Below are 24,073 nucleotides of genomic sequence, written 5' to 3'. Positions count from 1 at the left end.
TTATATAAAACCCTAACGAAATAAAAAGCATCCCCATCTTTTGCGATATCCGAGATTACATCAGCGATGAAATTTTTGATTGTACATTGATAGTTAAAACTTCTCCCCAAAGAGGTGTCACACTGCGGCACAGCTTTCAGACTCGGCTATAAAAAGGAGATCCCTTATCATTGAGCTTAAACTTGAATCGAACAGCACTCATTGATATGTGAGATGTTTCCCCCTGTTCCTTAACAGAATGTTCATAGGAAAATTTGCATTACAAGTTCGAACGACATACCCCAAAACCTCCAAACAAACATATATAACATAAATTTTGGAAGAAAATCACGAATTTCATATAGAAATTGGGAGACAAGTGTCAGGGCCCATTCTACGCTCCTAAAGCTTTCTAGAGGCGGAATTAGTCAATTAAGGCTACTTAATATAAACTGATATTGTCCCTCACATTCACCAAACGATCCGCAAATTCGACAGTCGGACAGATATGATTCGAGCGACTAACAATTGAATATTATGCAACAATTTTATCAAGGCTCGAAAACATCTGAATTGTTTGAATAATTCCTATGGCTTGAAAATGTACTAAATCGTTATCGGGGGTACAACGGTACTCCTCGAGTTTTCCATCCTTGATACATACTCGCCACATAAATCACCACGTATCGTAAATGTTTATAACTAAAAACTATAAATGCTTTGCGCATTTGCAATTACTTTGTCTTTTAGATCAAACATGGCAAGACACGTGAAACAAATCGTTGACATAGGTCCATGAAAAGCGGCAGGCAAAACTCAATTGCCTCCTGCTGCATTGCTCTCCAACCGGCCTAATATCAATAATTCAAGGTGACACTTTTACGATATCAGCAATAAATGAATAGCCAAAGTCAGTTGAACATCATTCATTCTTGAACGAACTCCAAAGAAATATATTATGTGCTATATTTACGGTTTAATCTCTCCCAAAAAATATCGTTATAACGCAGCCAACTCAATTACTTGCCAAAGCAACAACCATAACATAACATTAAAAAAGTTTTTCGTGAAATGGGTCCCATGCAAATACTTCCAATTTCTTCTGTGTATGGTCATCGGTGATGTGAAAAGGTTGGACGTACTATATGGAAGCATGGCTAAGCAAATACTGTATCCCATGGCATCATATATAATATGGTCAGCATGCCTTTTTGACTTCAAATTTGCAAATTTACTTATAATGTTCCTTCGACTCCACACATGCGGTGCGGGTGCCAACGTGAGGTACTATGAGCCAACGTGCATAATGGTAATACACGCGGACTCTGACAGTACTGGCAATATCTCCTAATTTACTCTTGATCTCGTTGTCGTAGCCCTGTTCCGTTTGCTTCTCTTATGAGTACCGCCAATAAAACAACAAAAATATTCATGCCATATATTTTATTCAACCGTCAATATTATTTGAAGCTTTCGCAACAAACAAATTTTCCAGATTTCTGTATAGAAACTGGGAGGCAGGACACTGATTCCAGACTAGAGACCAGAAATGGACTTCGTAAAAAAATGTACGGGTGCCATGTCAAAGTGGGGGTGATTCCCTTCAATCAGTTTTTCCATGAACAAAGTTTCCAGATTTCTGTTTAGGAACTTGAGGGCGGGAAACTGATACCCAATGGACTTCGTACAGTAATGTGAGAGTGCCACTTCAAAGGAGATATCATTACCTTTAATTTAGTGTGCATCTCTTGTTGGTTCAGAACTGGGGGTCAGAACAAATGCCGTTGACGCTAATTTTCCTAAATCAGTTGTACAGAGTGATGCATTTTTGTTTCAAACTAAAAACCATTACAAGGTGGTACATTTTTGTTCCAAATTTAAAAGCATAGCAGGGTGATACCTTTGCCATCCAAACTAAATAGAATTACACGTAGATACGTATTATGCTCTAAAATATTTATTGGCTGTATTTTATTTAGTACTACATTGTGCATAGTTATGAAATTTGTTTGAAAATGACACCTTTCCAGGACAACGAATGCCCCAAATGTAAGGACTTGCTTGCTTTACAGATTGTGTACGATCTTTATAGAAAAATTAAAAAAATTCTTTATTGTTTACCTTTGGAATTTTATAACTTTGTCTTCTTGGTTTGGTTCGAGGTCATCGAACAATTTACAAAAACAGGTGTTGATGTTTTATACAATTGTTTTATTTGTAATTTTTACCAATATTTCGAACACCGTCGGGACTGTTAATTGGAAATTTTGAGAGATCTGCGACAGTCAAGGGCGGTTTTAGTTTTCAGAAATACAATCTCCGGGGATTTGATAGCTGACTGGCTATCTGAGAAGATATTTACGCCAATCTTTGCTAAGAAATTATATCAAAGCTATTCCACAACTTCTTTCAATTGATACACACTGGCGGGTTAAACTTCTCGATATGACCAGTCCTGGTTCTTCACAGTACAACCCATAGCCCACCTGGTCGTCTAGTTTCGAATCATACGTATAGTAGTCTATGTAACATCTATTAACAGGGATATCGTAGGTCCAATCGGTTCTTTCAGGAATATGTGGTACAGTAGTTTTCTTTTTATCAAAAAGCGACTCAGGCAATGTGTAGTCCACACTGCCTGGAACATCGGGCATTGTATCATGGATAACACAGTGTCCGTAGCCTCCACATGACGAAAGAGAAAGCTCCTTCAGCTTCACAACAATGGTCGCACCAATTTATATAGCCGCTATGTCCAGAGGCATTAGGCGTAATAATCCAAAGGTAAAGGTACGATGATTAGAGAAGCTGTGGTTATCCAACACTTCTTAGTCGCATATCCTTCAGCTCATGTCCTCCGAAACAAAGGTAGCAACAAGTACCTCCTGGTTTCTTCCTGGTAATAAATATCGGTTTAATATCTTTAACATAATCCTCATAAGATCGTTCCAACCACTCTTCCTCAGTACACTGGATACTTGCGGTGTGGACGATTTCTCCTTAGGTGCTGCTGTCGAAGTAAAATTTTTTTTGAGTTTAGTCCTTCCCCGCTGGCGCACACCTTAAGACCAATCCAACCGGATGACCAACCCTCACAGGATTTGCGAGTCACTTCTCGAAGCCTTCCCTTCCTTCCGTGACAGGGCGATTTTAAGTCTCCTGCAATCCGCCTGACATTAAAGATCTGGGAGATAGTTCCTCAGACAAGTGTTTAGCAACAACTGCTGTGCAGTCTTCTGATTCTCCAACTACACCGTTTCATTACACTATTTGTCTCAACTTGTTGAATCCGAAGGACACAACTCCTTCAGACTTGTTGAAGTCTGCGAGATTAGTACGAATACTGCATGTCTCCGACCGCCGTCAGCCTCATCTAATCTACCGATTTTCCAGTCGGTGATTGAAGGTTTGGGATAAGAGTCCCTTAGCCTCTCGATAGCAGCCTGCATCGTCACAATCTGAAGGAGACCCCGGCAATTTCGCAAGAACATTGGAGTATACAGATAACAGTCGTTTGACTATCCCGCTCCAATTGTTCCTAAGTATGCAGCCCTGCTTTTCTCCCTTGTCGATAACTACAATCATCAAAGTTTCTTGGAACCATATTACTGCTCTCCAGGTAACTGCAGTTTTTTGGCTAACTGCGGTGCCATTTCCGATAGCCTTTGGGGTGCAGCGAATCTCTGTGTCCAATTAAGGGAAGTTTTATGATTATTCGCACCAAGCCTTTCAATAAACTTTTTGTTATTCTAACCTCTTAAAGAGCTTATTGGTTTGCCGGAGAAGGCCGATGGCAAATTGTGGACAGGCGAAGATAAAAAGGTTCAGCAGTGTCCTTAAGACTCGAAGTACGTGTCTTCTTCAAAAGCTCCTGCTGACCAATCTTCTGCCGGCTAATGGTATCTGGAGACCACTCCACCAGTCGAGGTCTCAGCAGCAGACAACATGCTACAGCCTGATACCACCACCATTATAAGTCTAATATAAGACCTGCCACTCCACAGGAACCAGACGCAGATCATCAACCGTTTTATGGATAACACTATCGTAGCTACCCTTGATTGACTTAAAATTTTTTCAATTAATAACTATCTATTAAGAGTTGGAGAATATTCTTCACTCCACTCAGCGGTACAAACAAACGAATCAACAGATAAAAAATGTGGATATATAATTTTTTTTTTACGTTTAGACTACTGTTCAACTTTACCATAGTTAAACGTATCAAACACAACGGTTACGAGTTAGGCGGGAGGGGGTCCAGAGGTGGCACATCGGGAGGGGGATGTTCCCAAGATTGTTTCTCTCTCCAGTAAGTAACCATCACGCTAGAGCTGGCAAACTATTGATAATCGCAAAATTCGATACTTCTAACAACAAATATCAATAGTATCAATTCCATCGTTAATTTCCCATTATCTATATTTCAAATTGAAATGAGAAGCAAAACTCAGGAGATCGATTGATATAGAAGCAATGTCACTGCAGGAGGCCACCGTGGCGCAGAGGTTAGTAAGTCCGTCTATGACGCCGAACAGCTGGGTTCAAATCCCGGCGTGAACATCAAAAATTTCAGCGGTGCCCCCCCCCCATACTAATGGTGGCTATGGGTATCCTGCCATGTTAAAACTTCGCTTAGGGGTCGCTATGCGGTACGCCGTTTGGAGGCGGCATATGAACGGGGGCCCCTTAACATTGAGCTTAAACTTTAATCTAACTGCACTTATTGCTATGAGAGAAGTATCCCCTGTTCCTTAATGAAATGGTCACGGGAAATTTAGTATAAGTATACACAGACCGATTAAACCAAATTCAATTCAATTGAATGTCATGAGAGTCATTTTACAAAATTTTTGCCGGACGGGATCAAAACTCAGCCCTCTATAGCCGCAATGTATCTTATTAGTATTCGGTGTTGGATCGCTTATTTTCGTTCAATTTTGCAAAATATTAAACTTTGCCGATAGTATCAATGATATTCAGACAAAAAATAAAATATTGATAGTATCGATAGTGCCATCGATATTTTGCCAGCTCTACGTTATGATATGGTTTAGGGAGCAGCGGCCTTCGCCGTCGAGTGCTTCTATTCTAACGGCCGCTCACGTGCAACGTGCCTTCCGCGTTCGCTTTTAAATTCCTCCTCACGTACTCTTTCCTGGCCGTAATTCGATTCTACCGTGTGTTAACTTATTTCGCGAATGTGAAACACAAAGATAAATGTTCATAATATTACTGATGTTATAATAACATTTATGAAAATAATGTTTATGAAACTTTTCCTAAAATTTATGAAACACGTTTTTTAAATCACAATTCAATGAAACATGTGTTAATATTTACACCCATAAAAATTAGTATGCTGATATCAGCAAACACTGTCTGCTGATATTAAATACACAATTTTAAACTTTTGAATTAATCCATTCATGTTATTTAAATTCGCCCAAAAATTTACAATTTGTACAAAATTTTAAAAAATTGTAAGTTACATACTTGTAAAATTGAAAAATAAGATGAAATTCTGCTGTTTCAGTAAACATTTCTGTTCATTTGACTAACAAATTTCTATGAGTGTATGAAAATCAAACATACAGCTTACGAAAAGTTGCCATAAAATTTATGAAGAACTTTCATAACATTTAGGACCATTTTTCATAACAAGCATAACATTAAAGAAAAAATCTCATAAAATTTATAATAATATATTCATTAATTATATTAATTAATTATATTCATGAAAACCTGTTCTACTGTTTATAAAATGTTTTCATTACATTTATAAAAAGAAAAATAAAACCAAAAGCTTGGATATTTAGTTAAATTTATTGAGATAAAATTTGTCCATAAATCAAGGTACTGTGTTGTTGTTGTTCCAGTTACAATTGCATGTGGAATGTGGGTAGCGATTCTGACCAGCCTCTGGGAAGGCTGTATTGTTCCGATACATATTGTAAAATCGACGCTTTACACGAACATAAGTGTCCGCAGTTGAAAAAATACTGCTTCACGGTTACCTTTTTTGTGAAAATTTCAATGGCTTCACATTGCAAATTATGTCTTACGCTTCAATTCCTCGTACAGCCGATAGATTATGGAATTCTAATGAAATATCTCATATCCTCAGGTTTACTTCACGTTGGAAAAGTTTTTTTTGGCACAGTACTTACTTTTTACAATTTTCAATTCGCTGCATAGTTAAAAACACCCAATAGCTTCATGATTTTACATAGAATGAATGACACATAGATCTAACTGTGCATACATATATACACGTTTTACATTATACTTGCATGTATGCGTATGTGTGTTTCTCCATTCTTTTTTTTGCACACAACGAAAGTACATATGTGAGCAAACATGAACAACAATCAAACGAGAAATAGCGACAAATGCTGGACCTCTTCCAAGTATACATTAAGTAGTTTACTTGAACTTGGCTTGAAAAAATCCCCCTCAAATTTTCGTATATAAGACAATTTTCATTGTATATCTACGTGGACATATTTCAGTAACATAATTTTTATGTCCGTGATAAAAAATAGTTTTTTATAATATTTTTACATATGTGGTTTATTAGTTTTAAGGTCCCTTTAGTTTAATTTCCGTTATTTTAAATTTCAAATTGTCACAGTTTTCTTATTACGTCATCACACATTGTTTATAGTATTCCCCAGAATTTCTGTATTGTTCCTTGTTGCTATTATCTAACTCGTAATAATGTCTGTTTTGTCTCTTTTCTGTCAAGTATCATGTTATGTATGTGTGTTTGGCTTTGTCAATGCTGGTTAGCTTTAGCAGAGATCAAGAGAGGACCTATCGCGAAGTTACCTGATTGGGTTTCTCGAAACATCGATGTAGCCAACAAGAGGTATATAACGCAGTGGCGTATGTGAGTTCTCACAAGTCTTGGTAGTTCACATTATTTCATATATTTTATTTGTTTTTGACTGTTTGTGTAGTTGCTTTTGAAAACATTTCATTTCTAAGAAAATTTTCTAGTACGACAGAACTAATTGTCGGAAAATATTAATTATTGAAAAAGAAACTAGATTGGAAATTGGCTACAACATTTTTGATTTTGTTTTCGTGTGACTCAATCGTTTCGGAGTGGCGTTTTTCTTCGTAGCTGTGAATAGATTAGTTATCGTGAAAAACCATCGATTTCAATAGGACATACAGGGACTCATAGACTGTGGAAAAAAATCCCACAGTTACAATATCTTACCCTTGTGTTACCACTAATTATTTGACATAATGTGCAGAAATTGCATAACGGATGCTGTTTTTATTATAAGTGACATGCATCGTTTCTAAGGACTCCCATTCAAATTAAGGCATAATTGCAAGATATCCCTGTATAAATGAAAACCACAAATTCAACGCATTAAGAAGACCCTAGATTTTTGAGATTAAATGACCTTTTCGAAATCTGAGCTGTGCAAAAAATCTAAGCTGATTGATATAAAATTACATTTAAGCCAAAATTATCAACATTACATCATCGACCAAAGGACTTTCAGAATATTTTCATCACTCTCAAAGGCTAAATTTTGTTGTATCTTATAAACTGATTTAACCCATGTTATTACATACATTAACTTTACCAACTACATCTGTTTGTTATACATCACATCTACACATTTCAAGAAAAGGTTTTGGACCCCTCATCAATATTTACAAGCGCTTGTCAATGTTTGTAGGTAAAACCCGTGAGTATACCTATATTTTTGTACAATACTACACTGACACAAATGTTAACATATAATTAATTTCACTTTTACTATCTAAAACTTTTAACATTAATTAATTACATATACTTACATATATCACTAATAAGAATTGTGTTAGAAAACATATTTTTCCCACCATTTGTTATTTTTTTTTTGTGAACTTGAATTAATAGATATGAAGCAGTTTTGAATAATTGCCGCGAAAATGAAATAGTCTGGTTAAAGATTGTGTGGGCTGACAGATTTAAATGATAGTCGGCAAGGTAGGGCGGGACACGACAATTGATGAAAAATAATTCCAACTTAATTTCTTAATCCATTTTATGTAACCGAAATGTAGTTAGGTATCTATATTTCGGTTACATAAAATGGTCATTATTAACTCTTTTTTTATAGCTACCTACAACTTATTTGTTTTTGTAACTGACCGAGGTTTGTCTCTTTTAGCAAGAACACCCTCCAATGCCCTGAGCATGGCCGAGACAATAGGGAGCAAACGCGTGAAAGAGACAGAATCTGTTTGTTACATAAATAATACTGGCGCCCAACGTGGGGCTACATCGGATAAGATATTCAGTTTAATTTAAATTCGGTTAATCATTGAGATTTTCTGCATAATGCATCATAGCATAATACGTTCCGGTGTATCCTGCTTATTGAGGATCATTTTTTTTTATTTATTTTTTTGTTTTGAGCTGTTTTTATTTCGTACTCTTAAATTTTTCAGTGATGGATTAGCGATTTGGCGTTGAGCTGAAATTGTTCCTTTTAAAAATTTGAGAGGTATTTATTTTTTTTTTTGTGCGTTTTTGATGCTTGTGACGAATTTTCAGTTCTGTTATATATATATATATATATATATATATATATATATATTTATATATATATATATATATATATATATATATATATACATATATATATATATATATATATATATATATATATATATATATATATATATCTTCATGAAAGATATATTTCCGGCTGTAAAGGGATAATTAATTTTTTTTTTTATTATTTTCAATATTATCATATTAACCGAAATGATTATGCTTTTGACCAAATTATTTCAGGAGTAATGGAAATATTTCTTATATAAGAGTGTTTTTTTAATTGTAAATTAAATATATAAACAAGTAAAAGCGTGCTAAGTTCGGCCGGGCCGAATCTTATATACCCTCCACCATGGATCGCATTTCTCGAGTTCTTTTCCCGGCATCTCTTCTTAGCCAAAAAAAGGATACAAGAAAAGATTTGCTCTGCTATTAGAGCGATATCAAGATATGGTCCGGTTTGGACCACAATCAAATTATATGTTGGAGACCTGTGTAAAATGTCAGCCAATTCGAATAAGAATCGCGTCCTTTGGGGGCTCAAGAAGTAAAATAGAGAGATCGATTTATATGGGAGCTGTATCGGGCTATAAACCGATTCAGACCATAATAAACACGTATGTTGATGGTCATGAGAGGATCCGTCGTACAAAATTTCAGGCAAATCGGATAATAATTGCGACGTCTAGAGGCTCAAGAAGTCAAGATCCCAGATCGGTTTATATGGCAGCTATATCAGGTTATGAACCGATTTGAACCTTTTTTGACATAGTTGTTGAAAGTAACAATAAAAAACGTCTTGCAAAATTTCAGCCAAATCGGATGGGAATTGGCCCCCCTCTAGAAGCTCAAGAAGTCAAGTCCCCAGATCTGTTTATATGACAGCTATATTAGGTTATGAACCAATTTGAACCATACTTGGTACAGTTGTTGGATATCATAATAAAATACTACGTGCAAAATTTCATTCCAATCGGATAAGAATTGCGCACTCTAGAGGCTCAAGAAGTCAAGACCCAAGATCGGTTTATATGACAGCTATATCAGGTTATGAACCGTTTTTAGCCATACTAGGCACAGTTGTTGGATATCATAACAAAACATGTAGTGCAAAATTTCATTCCAATCGGATAAGAATTGCGCACTCTAGGGGCTCAAGAAGTCAAGACCCAAGATCGGTTTATATGGCAGCTATATAAAAACATGGACCGATTTGGCCCATTTACAATACCAACCGACCTACACTAATAAGAAGTATTTGTGCAAAATATCAAGCGGCTAGCCTTTCTCCTACGGAAGTTAGCGTGCTTTCGACAGACAGACGGACGGACATGGCTAGATCGATATAAAATTTCACGACGATGAAGAATATATATACTTTATGGGGTCTCAGACGAATATTTCGATTAGTTACAAACAGAATGACGAAATTAGTATACCCCCCATCCTATGGTGGAGGGTATAAAAATGCCTTTAACAAGAAGTAATAAAAATTTAAACGCTTTGAATGGAGATGAAAGAAGAAATTGTAGTTTTAACATTAATTTTAATGACGAGCATGATAACAGCTTAGATAGAGTTGGAGTGACTACTGGAAATCAAGCGCTCAGACGCCAGAATCATGCTTCCACATCGCAAATAAAAACACGAGGTACGGAATTGAGAACTATGTTGAAAGATACCATTAGGGATTTGAGGTCTGAATTGGTTGAAGACATTCCAACTATGATGGGGGACATGAATGCGAATACACATAGAGCTACAGATTCATCCGCAAATGGGCTTGAGTTAGGATATGCGAATTCTGTTGCAGCCATAGGAAATGCAAGATCTGATGGTAATTTGGGCACAGACAAGGTATTAGGTATTTTCAAATATGTCGGTAGAAGAATATATTTACTGAATCAATGTGCTTACGTCAAATAACCTCGGAGGTGACTTTAAATTACTAGGAAGACATGCCAATGTTTTATTCGATGGTAAGGCTCTAGACTGGTACTGGAGATACCATCCAAGAACCAAGTACAGAAGGAAAGGATGAGCTGTGTGGTTTGAATTCGATCAGATGTTGGAACTGTGGTATAGTTGGCCACACCCATATTGACTGCGAAAGTCCAAGAACTGTTTTTTGTTTTGGTTGCGGTTTGAAAGATGTATACAAGCCGAAGTGTCCTAAGTGTAAAGGCAATATACAGGGAAACGCAAAAGCGGATGTCCGCAGGAGACAAGCCGGACATCCGGGACAGTAAATTCATAATTTGATCAAAGTCTATCGATAATACCCTGAGTGAGACACATGACACCCTTATTAGACCATTTCACAGATGTGTAAACAGAACAGAACCCGGATAATAGAAATTTTACAAACTCGAGAAACAAAAAATCATCAAACCGCATTGAGGAATATTATCGTCGACTTAAAGCGTATTGGTTATTTACGATATTGGATATTGTAAATAAAGATTTTGATAATAGACCTTATGTTAAGATATGTATAAATGAGGAAATATATTTCGCTTTACTTGATAGTGGTGTCAATACAAGTGTTTTGCGTGGTACATTGGTAATTACAGTACAAGAAAACATTGGTTTTAAGAGAAGTCCAGATAATGTGAAGACAGCTGATGGACAAAGACAAAGTTTGGCAGGATCTATTGTAATGGACGTCAAATTTCAAGGTGCAATTTACTTTTCTGGTGGTACCTTCAATAAAACAAGATGTTATATGTGGATACGATTTTTGGAAATATTTTGGTCTTGGAATCACGTTTAATGGAAATATTTCAGAGCTAAATTCTGATTGGGATTCGGATAGAAATATGTTGACACCAGAGCAGAATCGTAGACTTAATCCTTTTGGTCGTCACCAGTAGTGGTAGTTATTAAGCCAGGAAAAGTACGGATGTGTTTAGATAGCCGGAAGCTCAATAGTGTGACAATAAAAGACTCATATCCTATACCAAATATTAATGGTATACTATCTCGTTTGCTCGGGGTCCACTGTATTTCGAAACTAGATCTTGAAGATGCCTTTTGGCAAGTTAAGTTGGACGAAACATCTAAATCCAAGACTGCTTTCACTGCTCCAAATAGGCCCCTATATCAATCTACACGTATGCCATTCGGGCTGTGTAATGCCCCCAATCATTGTGTAGATTGATGGATACGGTTATACCATATGAGCTGAAATCGCACGTATTTGTATATTTTGACGACCGTTTAGTCATGTCTACCGATTTCGAAAGACATCTAACTCATTTAATGGAGGTCGCTTCTCAATTACGAAATCCTGGTCTTACAATTAATGTAAATAAAAGTAGATTTGCTTTGAAAAGGGTCAAATAACAAGGATATGTAGTAGGAGACGGAAGTTTGAGTGTTGACGAGATTAAGATTAAGGATTTCAGCGAGTTTCCAATTCCTAAAACTTAAAGGCAATTGCGTCGTTTCTTAGGAATGACGAGCTGGTGACGACAGCGCCTGTTTTAGTACACCCCGATTATGATCGACCATTTATAGTTCAAAGCGATGCCAGCACATTTGGAGTAGCTGCAGTTTTGGCACAAAAGGACTATCAAGAAAACGAAAGACCGATAGCCTACATGTCGCACAAGCTTAATAAAAATCAGCGAAATTATTCGATCACTGAGCTTGAATGTTTGGCGATTTTGATGGCTATTATAAAGTTCAGACCTTATACAGAGAGCCACGAATTTAATATTGTGACGGATCACACAAGCCTTAAGTGGCTTATGTCGCAAATGGACTTGACGGGACATTTGGCACGATGGTCTTTGAAATTACAAAGATTTAATTTCACTATTGAAAATGTCGGGGAGTGGACAACGTCGTTCCGGATGCCTTGTCGCGAGTATATGAGGGCGATACCTTGAATAAAGCAGTGTAATTGGAGGTTTTACCTACTATTGAACTTGACTTGGAGGAGTTTAATGACGCTGAGTACGCGAATTTACGAAAAGAGTATACTAAAATCATCTTACCTGATTTTAAAGAAATAGATAATTATATCTATAAACGAACCGGTTTTTCGTCTGGTCAGGTTGATGAATCAGATTTATGGAAATTATTGGTTCCGAGGGGTTTACACAACAAGGTAATGTACTCCGCACACCATATTCCAAATTCATATCATGGAGGAATAGCGCGTACATTGGAGAGGATAAGACGGTTTTTGTATTGGCCCGGAATGGTATCAGATGTTAAGTCTGGACATGTTGGGATTTTAATTGTTTTAGACCATTTTTCTAAATTTACTATTTTAAAACCCTTGAAAAAACTTACTTCAAAACCGATACTAGAATATTTGGGTACAGATATATTTGGCTGAAGTTGTCGTAACCGATAATGGATCGCAATTCACTAGCAAAGACTTTGATAACTTTCTGACGAAACATGGCGTTAAACATGTTTTAAGTGCTCTTTACAATCCTCAGGCCAATGCGAGTGAACGAGTGAACCGAGTTATTAATGAGGCTCTGCGAAGTTATGTTAGAAAAGATCAGCGAGAGTGGGACGTTTATATAGGCAGCATTAACTGCTCTTTGAGAAATAGTGTTCATCAGAGATCTTTACAATCCTCAGGCCAATGCGAGTGAACGAGTGAACCGAGTTATTAATGAGGCTCTGCGAAGTTATGTTAGAAAGGATCAGCGAGAGTGGGACGTTTATATAGGCAGCATTAACTGCTCTTTGAGAAATAGTGTTCATCAGAGCACAGGGAAAACTCCTTTACGGACAGTCCATGATAACGCACGGACAAGACTGCCAGATACTAAGGAAGTTGCAGCTTTTGTCAGAAAGTGAAAATTGAACGCTAAGATGAGTTTCAGTTAGTAAGAGATTCAGTTAAGGAGTGTATGCGAGCTGCATACGAGAAAAATCGACACATTTATAACCTAAGGACGAGCACGAAATCCTTTGAAAAAGGGCAAGTTGTCTTTAGAAGAAATTTTACGTCGAAAGTAGATTTTTACAGTGTTAAGTTGGCGCCAGTTGGAGTAAAAGCTGTGGTTATACGTGTATGAGTTGAAGGATTTAGATGGCGACAATACTGGAGTGTATCATGGGAAGGATATTTGGACTTAATTGTCATGAATGGTTATTCGGAGGAGATCTCGGTGTAAATTTGTGAGGTCTCACAAGTCTTGTTTCTGTATAACGGTTAGTATTCCACTGTGTCAGAAAATACTGTACTTTTTTGTTAGTGCACATTATTTCAAATATTTTATTTGTTTTTGACTGTTTTTGTAGTTCCTTTTGAAAACATTTCATTTCTAAGAAAATTTTCTAGTACGACAGAACGAATTGTCGGATTATTAAAAAAGAAAATAGATTGGAAATTGGCTACAACATTTTTGATTTTGTTTTCGTGTGACACAATCGTTTCGGAGTGTCGTTTTTCTTCGTAGCTGTGAATAGATTATTTATCGTGAAAAACCATCGATTTCAAAAGGACATACAAGGACTCATAGACTGTGAAAAAAATCTCACAGTTACAATATATTACCCTTGTGTTACCACTAATTATTTGACATAATATGCAGAAATTGCATAAGGGATGCTGTTTTATTATAAGTGACATGCATCGTTTCTAAGGACTTCCATTCAAATTAAGGCATAATTGCAAGATATCCCTGTATAAATGAAAACCACCAATTCAACGCATTAGGAAGACCCTAGATTTTTGAGATTAAATGACATTTTCGAATTCTGAGCTGTGCAAAAAATCTAAGCAAAATCATCAACATTGCAGTATCAAAGGATCAACCAAAGAACTTTCAGAATATTTTCATCACTCTCAAAGGCTAATTTTTTTTGTATCTTATAAACTGATAGACTTTACAAAACACTGATACTACCCGTGCTGTTATATGGTTCTGAAGCGTGGGTACTTGTGAAAACAGATGAGTCAGTGCTTGGAGTATTTTAGAGAAAGATTCTTCGTAAAATATATGGACCAGTTTGCGATAATACAGAATATAGGCGACGTATAAACCGCGAGCTGTATGACGACGATAGCATAGTTACACGCATTAAAATACAACGGCTGCGTTGGCTAGGTCATGTTGTCAGAATGGATGAAGAAGCTCCAGCAATGAAGTCTTTTGAAGGCAAACACGGTGGTACATGCAAACCGGGAAGACCAAAAGCCCGGTGGAAAGATCAAGTTGTGGGAGACACCTCGAAACTTGGTGTCGGAGATTTTAGAATGAGTGCAGAAGATCGAGACGCTTGGAACGCTATTCTACGTTCGGCTAGTGGAACAAATATTCTGTCATAGCCAATTAAAGTAGTGTATAAACTGATTTAACCCATTAATGTTATTACAATACATACATTAACTTTACCAACTACATCGTTATGTTATACATCACATCTACATATTTCAAGAAAAGGTTTTGGACCCCTCATCAATATTTACAAGCGCTTGTCAATGTTTGGAGGTAAAACCCGTGAGTATACCTATATTTTTGTACAATACTACACTGAGACAAATGTTAACATATAATTAATTTCACTTTTACTATCTAAAATTTTTAACACTAATTAACTACATATACTTATAACTTATCATATACTTACATATGTCAGAAACATATTTTTCCCACCATTTTATTATTATTTTTTTTTTGTTCACTAATGTATGTGATATATTTTTGTTTAATTAAACTTGAATTAGTAGATATGAATTGCTAAGCAGTTTTAGATAATTTCCGCGAAAATGAAATAGTCTGGTCATAGATTATGTGGGCTGACAGATTTAAATGATAGTCGGCAAGGTAGGGCGGGACACGGCTATTGATGAAGAAAGAATTGCACCTTAGTTTCTTCATCCATGCTTAACTACATTTCGGTTATATAAAATGGTCATCATTAACTCTTATTTTTATAGCTACCTACAACTTATTTGTTTTTGTTATTGACCGAGGTTTGTCTCTTTTAGAGAGAATACCCCCAATGTCCCGAGTATGGCCGAGATAATAGGTAACAAACGCGGGAAAGAGACAGAATCTGTTTGATGAGGATTGTTACACGTAACACAACACAAGTCTGTCTTATCTGATAATGAGTATTAGCAAACAGCAGAAAGCGGCGTTCGGCTCGCAAGCACGCTGCTGCTATGAGAATTTCCGACGCCACTGTTCGCAGAATTCTTCATCAAGACCTTTAATTTTATCCCTATAAATTGGCTGTTGTGCAAGAATGAACTGTACGCGATTTCCAATCTCCGGCGATCTTCAATGGCCAGCACGCTCTCTAGATTTGAGTCAGTGCGATTTCTTTTTATGGGGTTATGTCGGCCGACCACGGATCATAGCACACCTCAAGAACAGCATTCACGACGCCGTTGCCAACATACCGATTGATATCTTGCAAAGTGTGGACATGAGTTTCAAAAATCAACTTAATCATTGTAAGCGCAATGGGGGTCGCCATTTACTTGATATCATTTTCAAATTATGTTCAATTAGATAAAATTAGATCTCAAATTTGTCCCGAATTTTCAACTTTTTTTCTAGGGATATTGTAATTTCAAATAAAAAACAACTAAAACCATAACTGTAATTCTATTGTTTTTATTGATCTTCCAAATAAGTAAGTTTCTCTGGCGCACACTATATTAATGCGTTTGCACTTGTTGATTTTCAATATTTTTTTTCTAAATAATAGAAAAAACTCGTATTAAGTATTGGGTTGCCCAAAAAGTAATTGTCGGTAATATAGTAGTAATATAGTCGGCGTTGACAAATTTTTTCAACGGCTTGTGACTCTGTAATTCCATTCTTTCTTCTGTCAGTTATCAGCTGTTACTTTTAGCTTGCTTTAGAAAAAAAGTGCGCGAAATTTTGTTTACATTTGTTTGTTTGGCGTCAATTTTAATATGGGTACCACATGTATTGAAAGAAATGCATTTAACAAACCGAATCAACGCTTGTGATATGCACCTTAAACGCAATGAATTCGATCCGTTTACAAAACGAATCATAACTAGAGATGAAAAATGGATTATTTACAACAACGTTAGTCGAAAACGATCATAGTCCAAGCATGGTGAACCAGCTCAAACCACTTCAAAGGCTGATATCCACCAAAAGAAGGTTATGCTGTCTGTTTGGTGGGATTGGAAGGGTGTGGTATATTTTGAGCTGCTTCCAAGGAACCAAACGATTAATTCGGATGTTTACTGTCAACAATTGGACAAATTGAATACAGCCATCAAGGAGAAGCGACCAGAATTGGTCAATCGTAAAGGTGTCATATTCCACCAGGACAACGCTAGACCTTACACATCTTTGGTCAATCGCCAAAAACTGAGTGAGCTTAGCTGGTAACTTTTGATGCATCCACCATATAGCCCTGACCTTGCACCATCAGACTACCATTTATTTCGATCTTTGCAGAACTCCTTAAATGGTAAAACTTTCGGCAATGATGAGGCTATAAAATCGCACTTGGTTCAGTTTTTTGCAGATAAAGGCCAGAAGTTCTATGAGCGTGGAATACTAAATTTGCCAGGAAGATGGCAAAAGGTTATCGAACAAAATGGCAATTATATATTTGATTAAAGTTCATTCTAAGTTTTATTAAAAATGCATTTACTTTCTTTTAAAAAATCCGAAATTACTTTTTAGGCAACCCAATACTTAGGGCCTGACCAGTTTTTTCATAAACGGTGATCAAGCATACACAATCATATTTGTTGCGGTTCTCTGGTGCGCACAAAATTATGTGCAACAGCTAAACATCTTGCGAAAGGAGGAGGTAACGAGTTTGTTTTCTTCATTACACATTAGTGTTTGCTTTTGTTCTCTTTTCTTCTGGTTGTTCAAATGATGGGTGATTTCAAAATACATTCGGCCAATATACGAGGGATGAGGGCGAATTTCTTTGCGGTGCATGCACATATTCATTTTCACCGTCCTAGCATTCTAGCTCTTTGTGAGACCCAGGTGCGTGAGGATTCAGAACACACAATTTTAAATGGAATGAAGACATTTATTCCAGTTAAGACTATAACGGCTAAATAAGACGACAAAAATTGGTTTAACCAGACATGCAGAGATGCTGTCAGATCGAAAGAGGTTGCATTTAGGAACTGGCGCTTGGATAAAAATGCCAATACTGAACTGCTGCGCAAACAGGCAAGATCTTCGTGTGCCAAAGCTTTTGGTCGTTCGCGAAAAGTGTAAAGGATAGTTCTTCATCTATTCTAACTCTTGTTAAGGACGATCAAACGTTCACTGACCCAGTTGATAAGGCTAACCTGTTGGCTGATATATTTAAAGGAAACTCTTCCCTGTCGAATAGCAATCAACCACTCCCCTCAATCTAAAATGTATCTGGCATCATGCCCCAAATATTCGAACTCGTGGAGTTAAAAGGGTTCTTGAAAATCTAAAGGTTAATAAAGCTCCGGGCCCAGATGGCATATCAACATTTGTCTCACGCAAGTGTTCTTCGACGCTCGCTCGTCCATTACGCAACCTTTCCAACCTTGCCTACCGTGCGGGAGTCTTCCCGACGCGTTGGAAGGTTGCGAACGTTCAGCCAATACCCAAGAAGGTTGAGGCAAACAACCCTGCGAAATATCGGCCAATTGCGATATGCTCCGCTCTCTCTACAAGGTCATGGAGAGCATGGTTAATCACCATCATGTGAGGTATTTAGACTCTAATGGCCTTCTTAGCGAGCAACAGGGTGACCTCATGGCACTTCTGTCGGAACGTTGGAGTCGCTCAATCCACCAGTTTGGTGAGAGTAAGGTTGTGGCTCTGGATATCTCCAAGGTCTGGCACGGTGCACTACTATCAAAGCTTGTCGCATTTGGTGTCGGTAATGGCTTCGTTCGATTTATTTCAAGCTTTCTCAGAGATCGCACTATTCGAGTCGTTATAGATGGGTTCGCATCCAATGAGCACAAATTGGCCGCAGGTGTACCCCAGGGCTCTCTTCTTTCTCCTTCTCTTTTTCTAATTTTAATAAACGATCTGTTGGGTTGAACTTCGAATCCGATCTACTCATTTGCGGATGACAGTAATCTCTGTCATTCGACCCTAGGCCAAGTCTTCGAGATATTGAGGACAAGAGGCGGGTTATGGACGAGAATTCTTATTTCGGCCGAACCGTTTGTATGTGGAATCGACTTCCGGCTAATGTTTTTCCCACCCACTTTGACATCCAAGGATTTAAGAAAAATGTCAATAAGCCCTACATCCTACGCCAACCCCCCCCCCCCCCCCCCCCAATTCCTAATTTCCTATTGCCAACGCAATGCATTGCAATAATAGGGGACATCCCTTGCGTGTTGGCTGAAAAAAAAATTTACATTTTTTGGTCAGATTACATACCGCTAAAACTAAATTTTTTAAATTTATAATTCATTTCAGATCTTGGATATTTTGACTATCATTAATTATACCAATAGTCAAATTTATATGAGCTTAAGTAAACGACTGAAAATCTGCATTGCATTAATATGTACACTGTACATAGAGTAGTTACTACAGCCCAAATACAGACAGCTGCAGGCAACACATTTACTTCTGCCTCAAGTGTTTCAAGCGTTGTCAGTGCTGTTCGTAATGAAACGGAAGTGAGCAGTATATTAGCACCAATTGCAACAAAAACTTCAACGGGGAGCAGTATTGCTGGTGATATTCCTGATGGTATAAATATAATGTGCGATACTGGTAGTCACCTACATGCATCGGCAGGAACGACACATATACGAGGTATATCAGGTAAGTTTTGCAAAACAAAACCTATTAATATACATAACAAAATTTTTACCCGTTTTCGAATTGAAATATAACGGACTGTTTTTTTTTTCAAGAGAAACTTATTATAAATATTATAATTTACTTAAATATATTTACGGCAAATTCTCTGCACCGACACAATCCTGTTGGCGTATTGCACTGGGATTAATTGGGTATAATGGCTAGAATTGTTTATACATTCATCGTTTACAATATTTTTATGTGTAGTTTGACAGCGGTTCACGTGAAAACCTGAATACAGCACCAACACTTAGATATTTGATCCATCTTGTTTTGTTATTTTTGCCCAAAATATGCCAAATTCGTACATTCCTGATTTTGTATTCACATCAGACACATTTATTTGACAGATTTTGTTTGTCCAAAAACAAATCAAATAGCGTTAACCATTTGATCAAAAAAGTATTTTTATTTGCTCTACATTCGATGGAATGTAAAATTTGCATTTCATTGTTTGGTTAGGAAACAAATTCTAAGATCAAAATAGAAAGCACAAATTTTACATGCAACCTTTTTTGATCAATGGTTAACGCTGTTTGATTTTTTTCGACAAACAAAATGTGTTAAATAAATGTGCAAAACCATGGATGTAAAAATTTGACATAGTTTTTGCAAAAAAACAAAACAAGTTGGATCAAATATTTGATTAATTTGAACGTACCTTTAGGGTATGTCAATGTATTTTTTATGGCAACGACATTTTTGTTTGATTTGCATACCGCCCATAAAGGCTGGTACTAATTCGCTTGTTGCGATATTTTTCGTCGATTAATTTTTTTGGATAACAGATTTTAAAGCATAAAAATTTGCTGATTTCATTCACAAGGACATTCCCTCATTACTTATGACAACATTTTAATAAAATTGTTATTTTATTCGTAATGATTCAAAACAAGTGATCCTGAAAAAAGGGTTTTAAACGGTGAAAAACGAACAATAGTACCAGTTATAACCCACTAATGTATAAAGCTCCCTAGCAAAGTTTATAAATTTTTTTTATTTCTTTTAGAATTAAATAAAAACAAGTGGTTTTGAGTACTTCAAAATTCCAACGGCGTGTCGCTGCTCCACTTTCACTTCAATTAACTGCAAAAGGCTGGTACTAAAGTCGTTTTACGCGATATTTTTCACCGGTTACTTTTTTTAGATAACAAATTTTAAAGCAAATAGACTTGCTGATTTTATTCAGTAGGACTTTCCCTCATTACTTATGGTAAAAAAATTAATAAAATTGTTATTTTATCATTGTTATTTGTGTAGTGTTTCAAAAAAGTAACCGGAAAAACATGGCAGCTCAACGGTGAAAAACGAACATAGTACCAGCTAAAATACAATTAATTGCTCTCGAACTGGGCCACAAACAACCCCGTTTAATGTAGTTTCATATTTCACAACTAAAAATAGAGTACCCTGCTTTACAATGCAGTGGATTTTTTATTAACCAGTGTTGCTGCTCAAGAAAATTATTTTCCACCAATACTTAAGAAAATTGTAATGATCCGCACGTTGGCGGATCATTACAACCCTACAAGGAGGGTTGTACAAGGCTACAAGGAGGTAGCCACCCTTCGAGAGTGGCTACCTCCTTGCCCCCGCGCCGTGCTCAGTCTTGGGGTGATTCTTTCTCATTGAAAGTAAGTTTGGATACGTTCCCATAAAAGTAAAAAAAGTAAGGTAGCTCTTGAATAAAGTATAAAAAGGAAGAAGAAAAAAAAAGATTTTGACAAAATGAACTACATAAGCAATCTATGATCTAACTCGGAAGCTTGTCTCAGTATCCCGCCCAACCTTGCTGAGAATGATATCCGTCAGCCCACGATACGTCTTTTATTTTAGGTCATTTACCTTTCAAAAATAAGAGCACCGATTTCTAAAACATTATAACAATGTAATGTGTTTGACGTATGGATATGTAAAATGAATTAAGTGTCTTAAAATGTTAATATATTTTTTTTAAGATAAAGAAGGAAATAAGTTTGAGTGAACTGAATTTTAGATAAGTTAGGGTTAAATTAATAATAGTAAAAAAGTGTATTTAATATAAAAAGTGGACAAAGAATAACAATGGTCACAAATAAGATTGATATATAAACAAAAGTTTTTCCTTGCATCAAAATTGATATAAGATTACAAGTTCAAAGTTAAGTTTAAATATTTGTCTGGCAATATTGAGAAATTGAGCTTTTACATTAATTCAAAGGTTTTGACTCACTATTTTGTGATCTCACGACGTCGCCAAGCCTGATGACTTCGGGATGCAGTCCCATTTCTAAATCCAAATGTTGAAATTGATTTACCAATGCAAAGCTCAATATGTAAATTTTGTACGCCAATTTCTTATTGGAATTAACCTTTCGTTATTCCTTGTTTTTAATATTTGATATATGTATTTATTATGGGGATAGTAATTGCAGGGTATGAACTTAATAGATAACAATTGTAATGGCGAGTCCCATCGAGGCAAAGAAACAGTCTATGGTATAATTTAATGGCCCATTCTTCATCGCAAAGGCTATTTGTGGGTTTTCCAAGCAATTAATTCCATTAATTCGACGCTATATTCCAAATATGCGTTTTTTGGAATCTGTTTTGCTTCTCTTTGGAATATATTCCAATCGTCATGAAATCGCATCCAAATTAAGTAAAGATTTTTGTTTGAATGCTGAATCCCTTTTACCAAAGGCAGAACCGAGGACCAGCTCAATCTGACCCCTCGTAGGATGGAATCTGTACTTAAAGGCTGGTAAAAGATTTCGGGGTCCAGTCCCAATAACAAAATAGGATATTTCTGATCTGTTAAATAAATTTGACACGTCCGACTTCCTCAATTTTTCAGTAGAAAATGAAAAAAAAAAATAATTTGAAAAGAAAAAATAATGTATGTATTGAAATTATTCCTACATCCAAAGCAACATAACAAACACTGAAACAAATTTTTATATCAAGAAACAAATTCCACTCAAATATCCTGTAAACTACTTGAGTGATCATAATTTATACCATGCTTAAAAAAAAATATTAATAAATAAATCGCAACCTCCAAATCGCAAGACCAAATATCTTTGAGGTGATAAACACCAGTCCTCCCACTGTCAATATCCTTCAGTGCTAATTTCGCATACTGGTGCTAATTTCGCATACTTGTGCTAATTTCGCATTGAAATGATTAATCTTGGAACTCTGAATAAAATTTCGGCGAAAAACGATTTCTCCAACATCAAACGACCTCAATTTTGTATTCCGATTATATAATCTTTCGTTCTTTCTACAAGCCGCGTTGAATTTCTTCTGAATTGACTCCCACAGAACCGAAAACTTATCTTACCTCAGAACAATAACTGAAGTTTCCTCAGTATCTCGAAGCCTTTACCGTGTGTAATCATATTCTGTCCAAACAGTATCTGATACGGACTAAGTCCGGTGGTCTGATGGGTTGTACTTCGTAAAGCACAATTGACACGTGGTAGATATTTGTTCCACTTTCGATGATCCTCTCTTACATAGGACCTCAATGCCGCATTTATTGAACGGTTAACACGTTAACTAGCGTTTGACTGCGGACTGTATACTGACGTATATTGATGCTTGATGCCATTTTCCAGCATAACCCTCTCGAATTCTCTGCTCCTAAACAGAGTTTCATTATCAGATATCAGAACCTCAGGTGAACCGTATCAAGGAAATATGTCATCCTTCAAATATGACAAAATGGGTTTAGTCACCAGCTTCCTTAGTGGCTTTAAAAAGGTGAATTTTGAGAAATGGTCCAGGATTATTAATATGCCGGTATATCCACTACTAGTCCTAGGAAATGGTCTTATTATATCAACATATAACCTTTGAAACGGTTTATCGGTGACTGCCATTTGACCCATTGGAATTTTTAGGAACGATGTTGGTACCTTTGACGTCTTGCATATATCACAGCATCCCACATACCTTTTTACATCCGCCATCAACTTAGACCAATAGAAATATTGCCGAATCAATTCTACCGTCTTGGCTACACCGCAATGCGCTGCATTAGGCACGTTGTGCGAAGCATTAATAATATTCTGACGTAATCCCGTCGGTACCAATAATCTTCAAGAAATGGTATCCTCATATATTCCCAAAGAAGATATAACCCTTTTATAAATAACATTTCCTTCCACCTTAAAGTCAGGAAATTCGGACTTAATTAGTTCATTCCGCCGATTACGATACTCATCACTTCGAAAATCCTCGGAATCTAGGTCTATCAGCGGCATTGCATCCACCTCTGCAATTTCTGACTCGAACCCTCGACATAGGCCCTAAATTTCTTTACGGCTAATACGGCAGCTAAGCACTCAAGTTCTGTAGTGGTATAATTTTGCTGTGCCTTGTTAAGTTTCTGCGACATGTACGCTATCGGCCTCTCCACTCCTTCATCATCCTTCTGAGCCAAAACCGCGCCCACCCCAACATTGCTGGCATCAACACTGCAAAATAAAGGGCTTAGTAAAGTCCGGATGAGCCAAAACAGGAGCACTGCACAATCGTGACTTTAGTAGGTTAAATGACTTCTGGGCATCTGGAGACCATATAAATTTGTTCCTCTTGGAAAGAAACTCAGTCAAGGGAAATTTGCATGTTGCGAAATCACCTATAAAACGTCTATACCATCCGACCATGCCCAAAAGTGTTTTATAGCAAAACAGCTCTTCTCAAGTGGCGTAAATGGTCGTCAAAAGTCGTTGAC

The 24,073-nt window shown here is 36.7% G+C and overlaps 1 protein-coding gene across 12 annotated transcripts in view; it reads left to right on the top strand.

Annotated features, from left to right (window-relative positions):
* Positions 1-24,073, top strand: part of LOC106093487 (putative FERM domain-containing protein FRMD8P1) — a 251,624-nt gene that overhangs the window by 56,802 nt on the left and 170,749 nt on the right. For all 12 annotated transcript variants that reach the window (XR_009397261.1, XR_009397258.1, XR_009397255.1 and 9 more), the window contains one exon: positions 18,958-19,311. Coding sequence is in view for 2 of the 12 variants with exons in the window: in XM_059363446.1 (XP_059219429.1) it covers positions 19,047-19,311 (265 nt within the window). In the remaining 10 variants the exon portion in view is untranslated. The remainder of the gene's footprint in view (positions 1-18,957; positions 19,312-24,073) is intronic.

This window comes from Stomoxys calcitrans, chromosome 2 (assembly GCF_963082655.1).
Source record: "Stomoxys calcitrans chromosome 2, idStoCalc2.1, whole genome shotgun sequence".
Taxonomy (NCBI): Eukaryota; Metazoa; Arthropoda; class Insecta; order Diptera; family Muscidae; genus Stomoxys; species Stomoxys calcitrans.
This window is presented reverse-complemented; position numbering and strand designations above follow the sequence as displayed.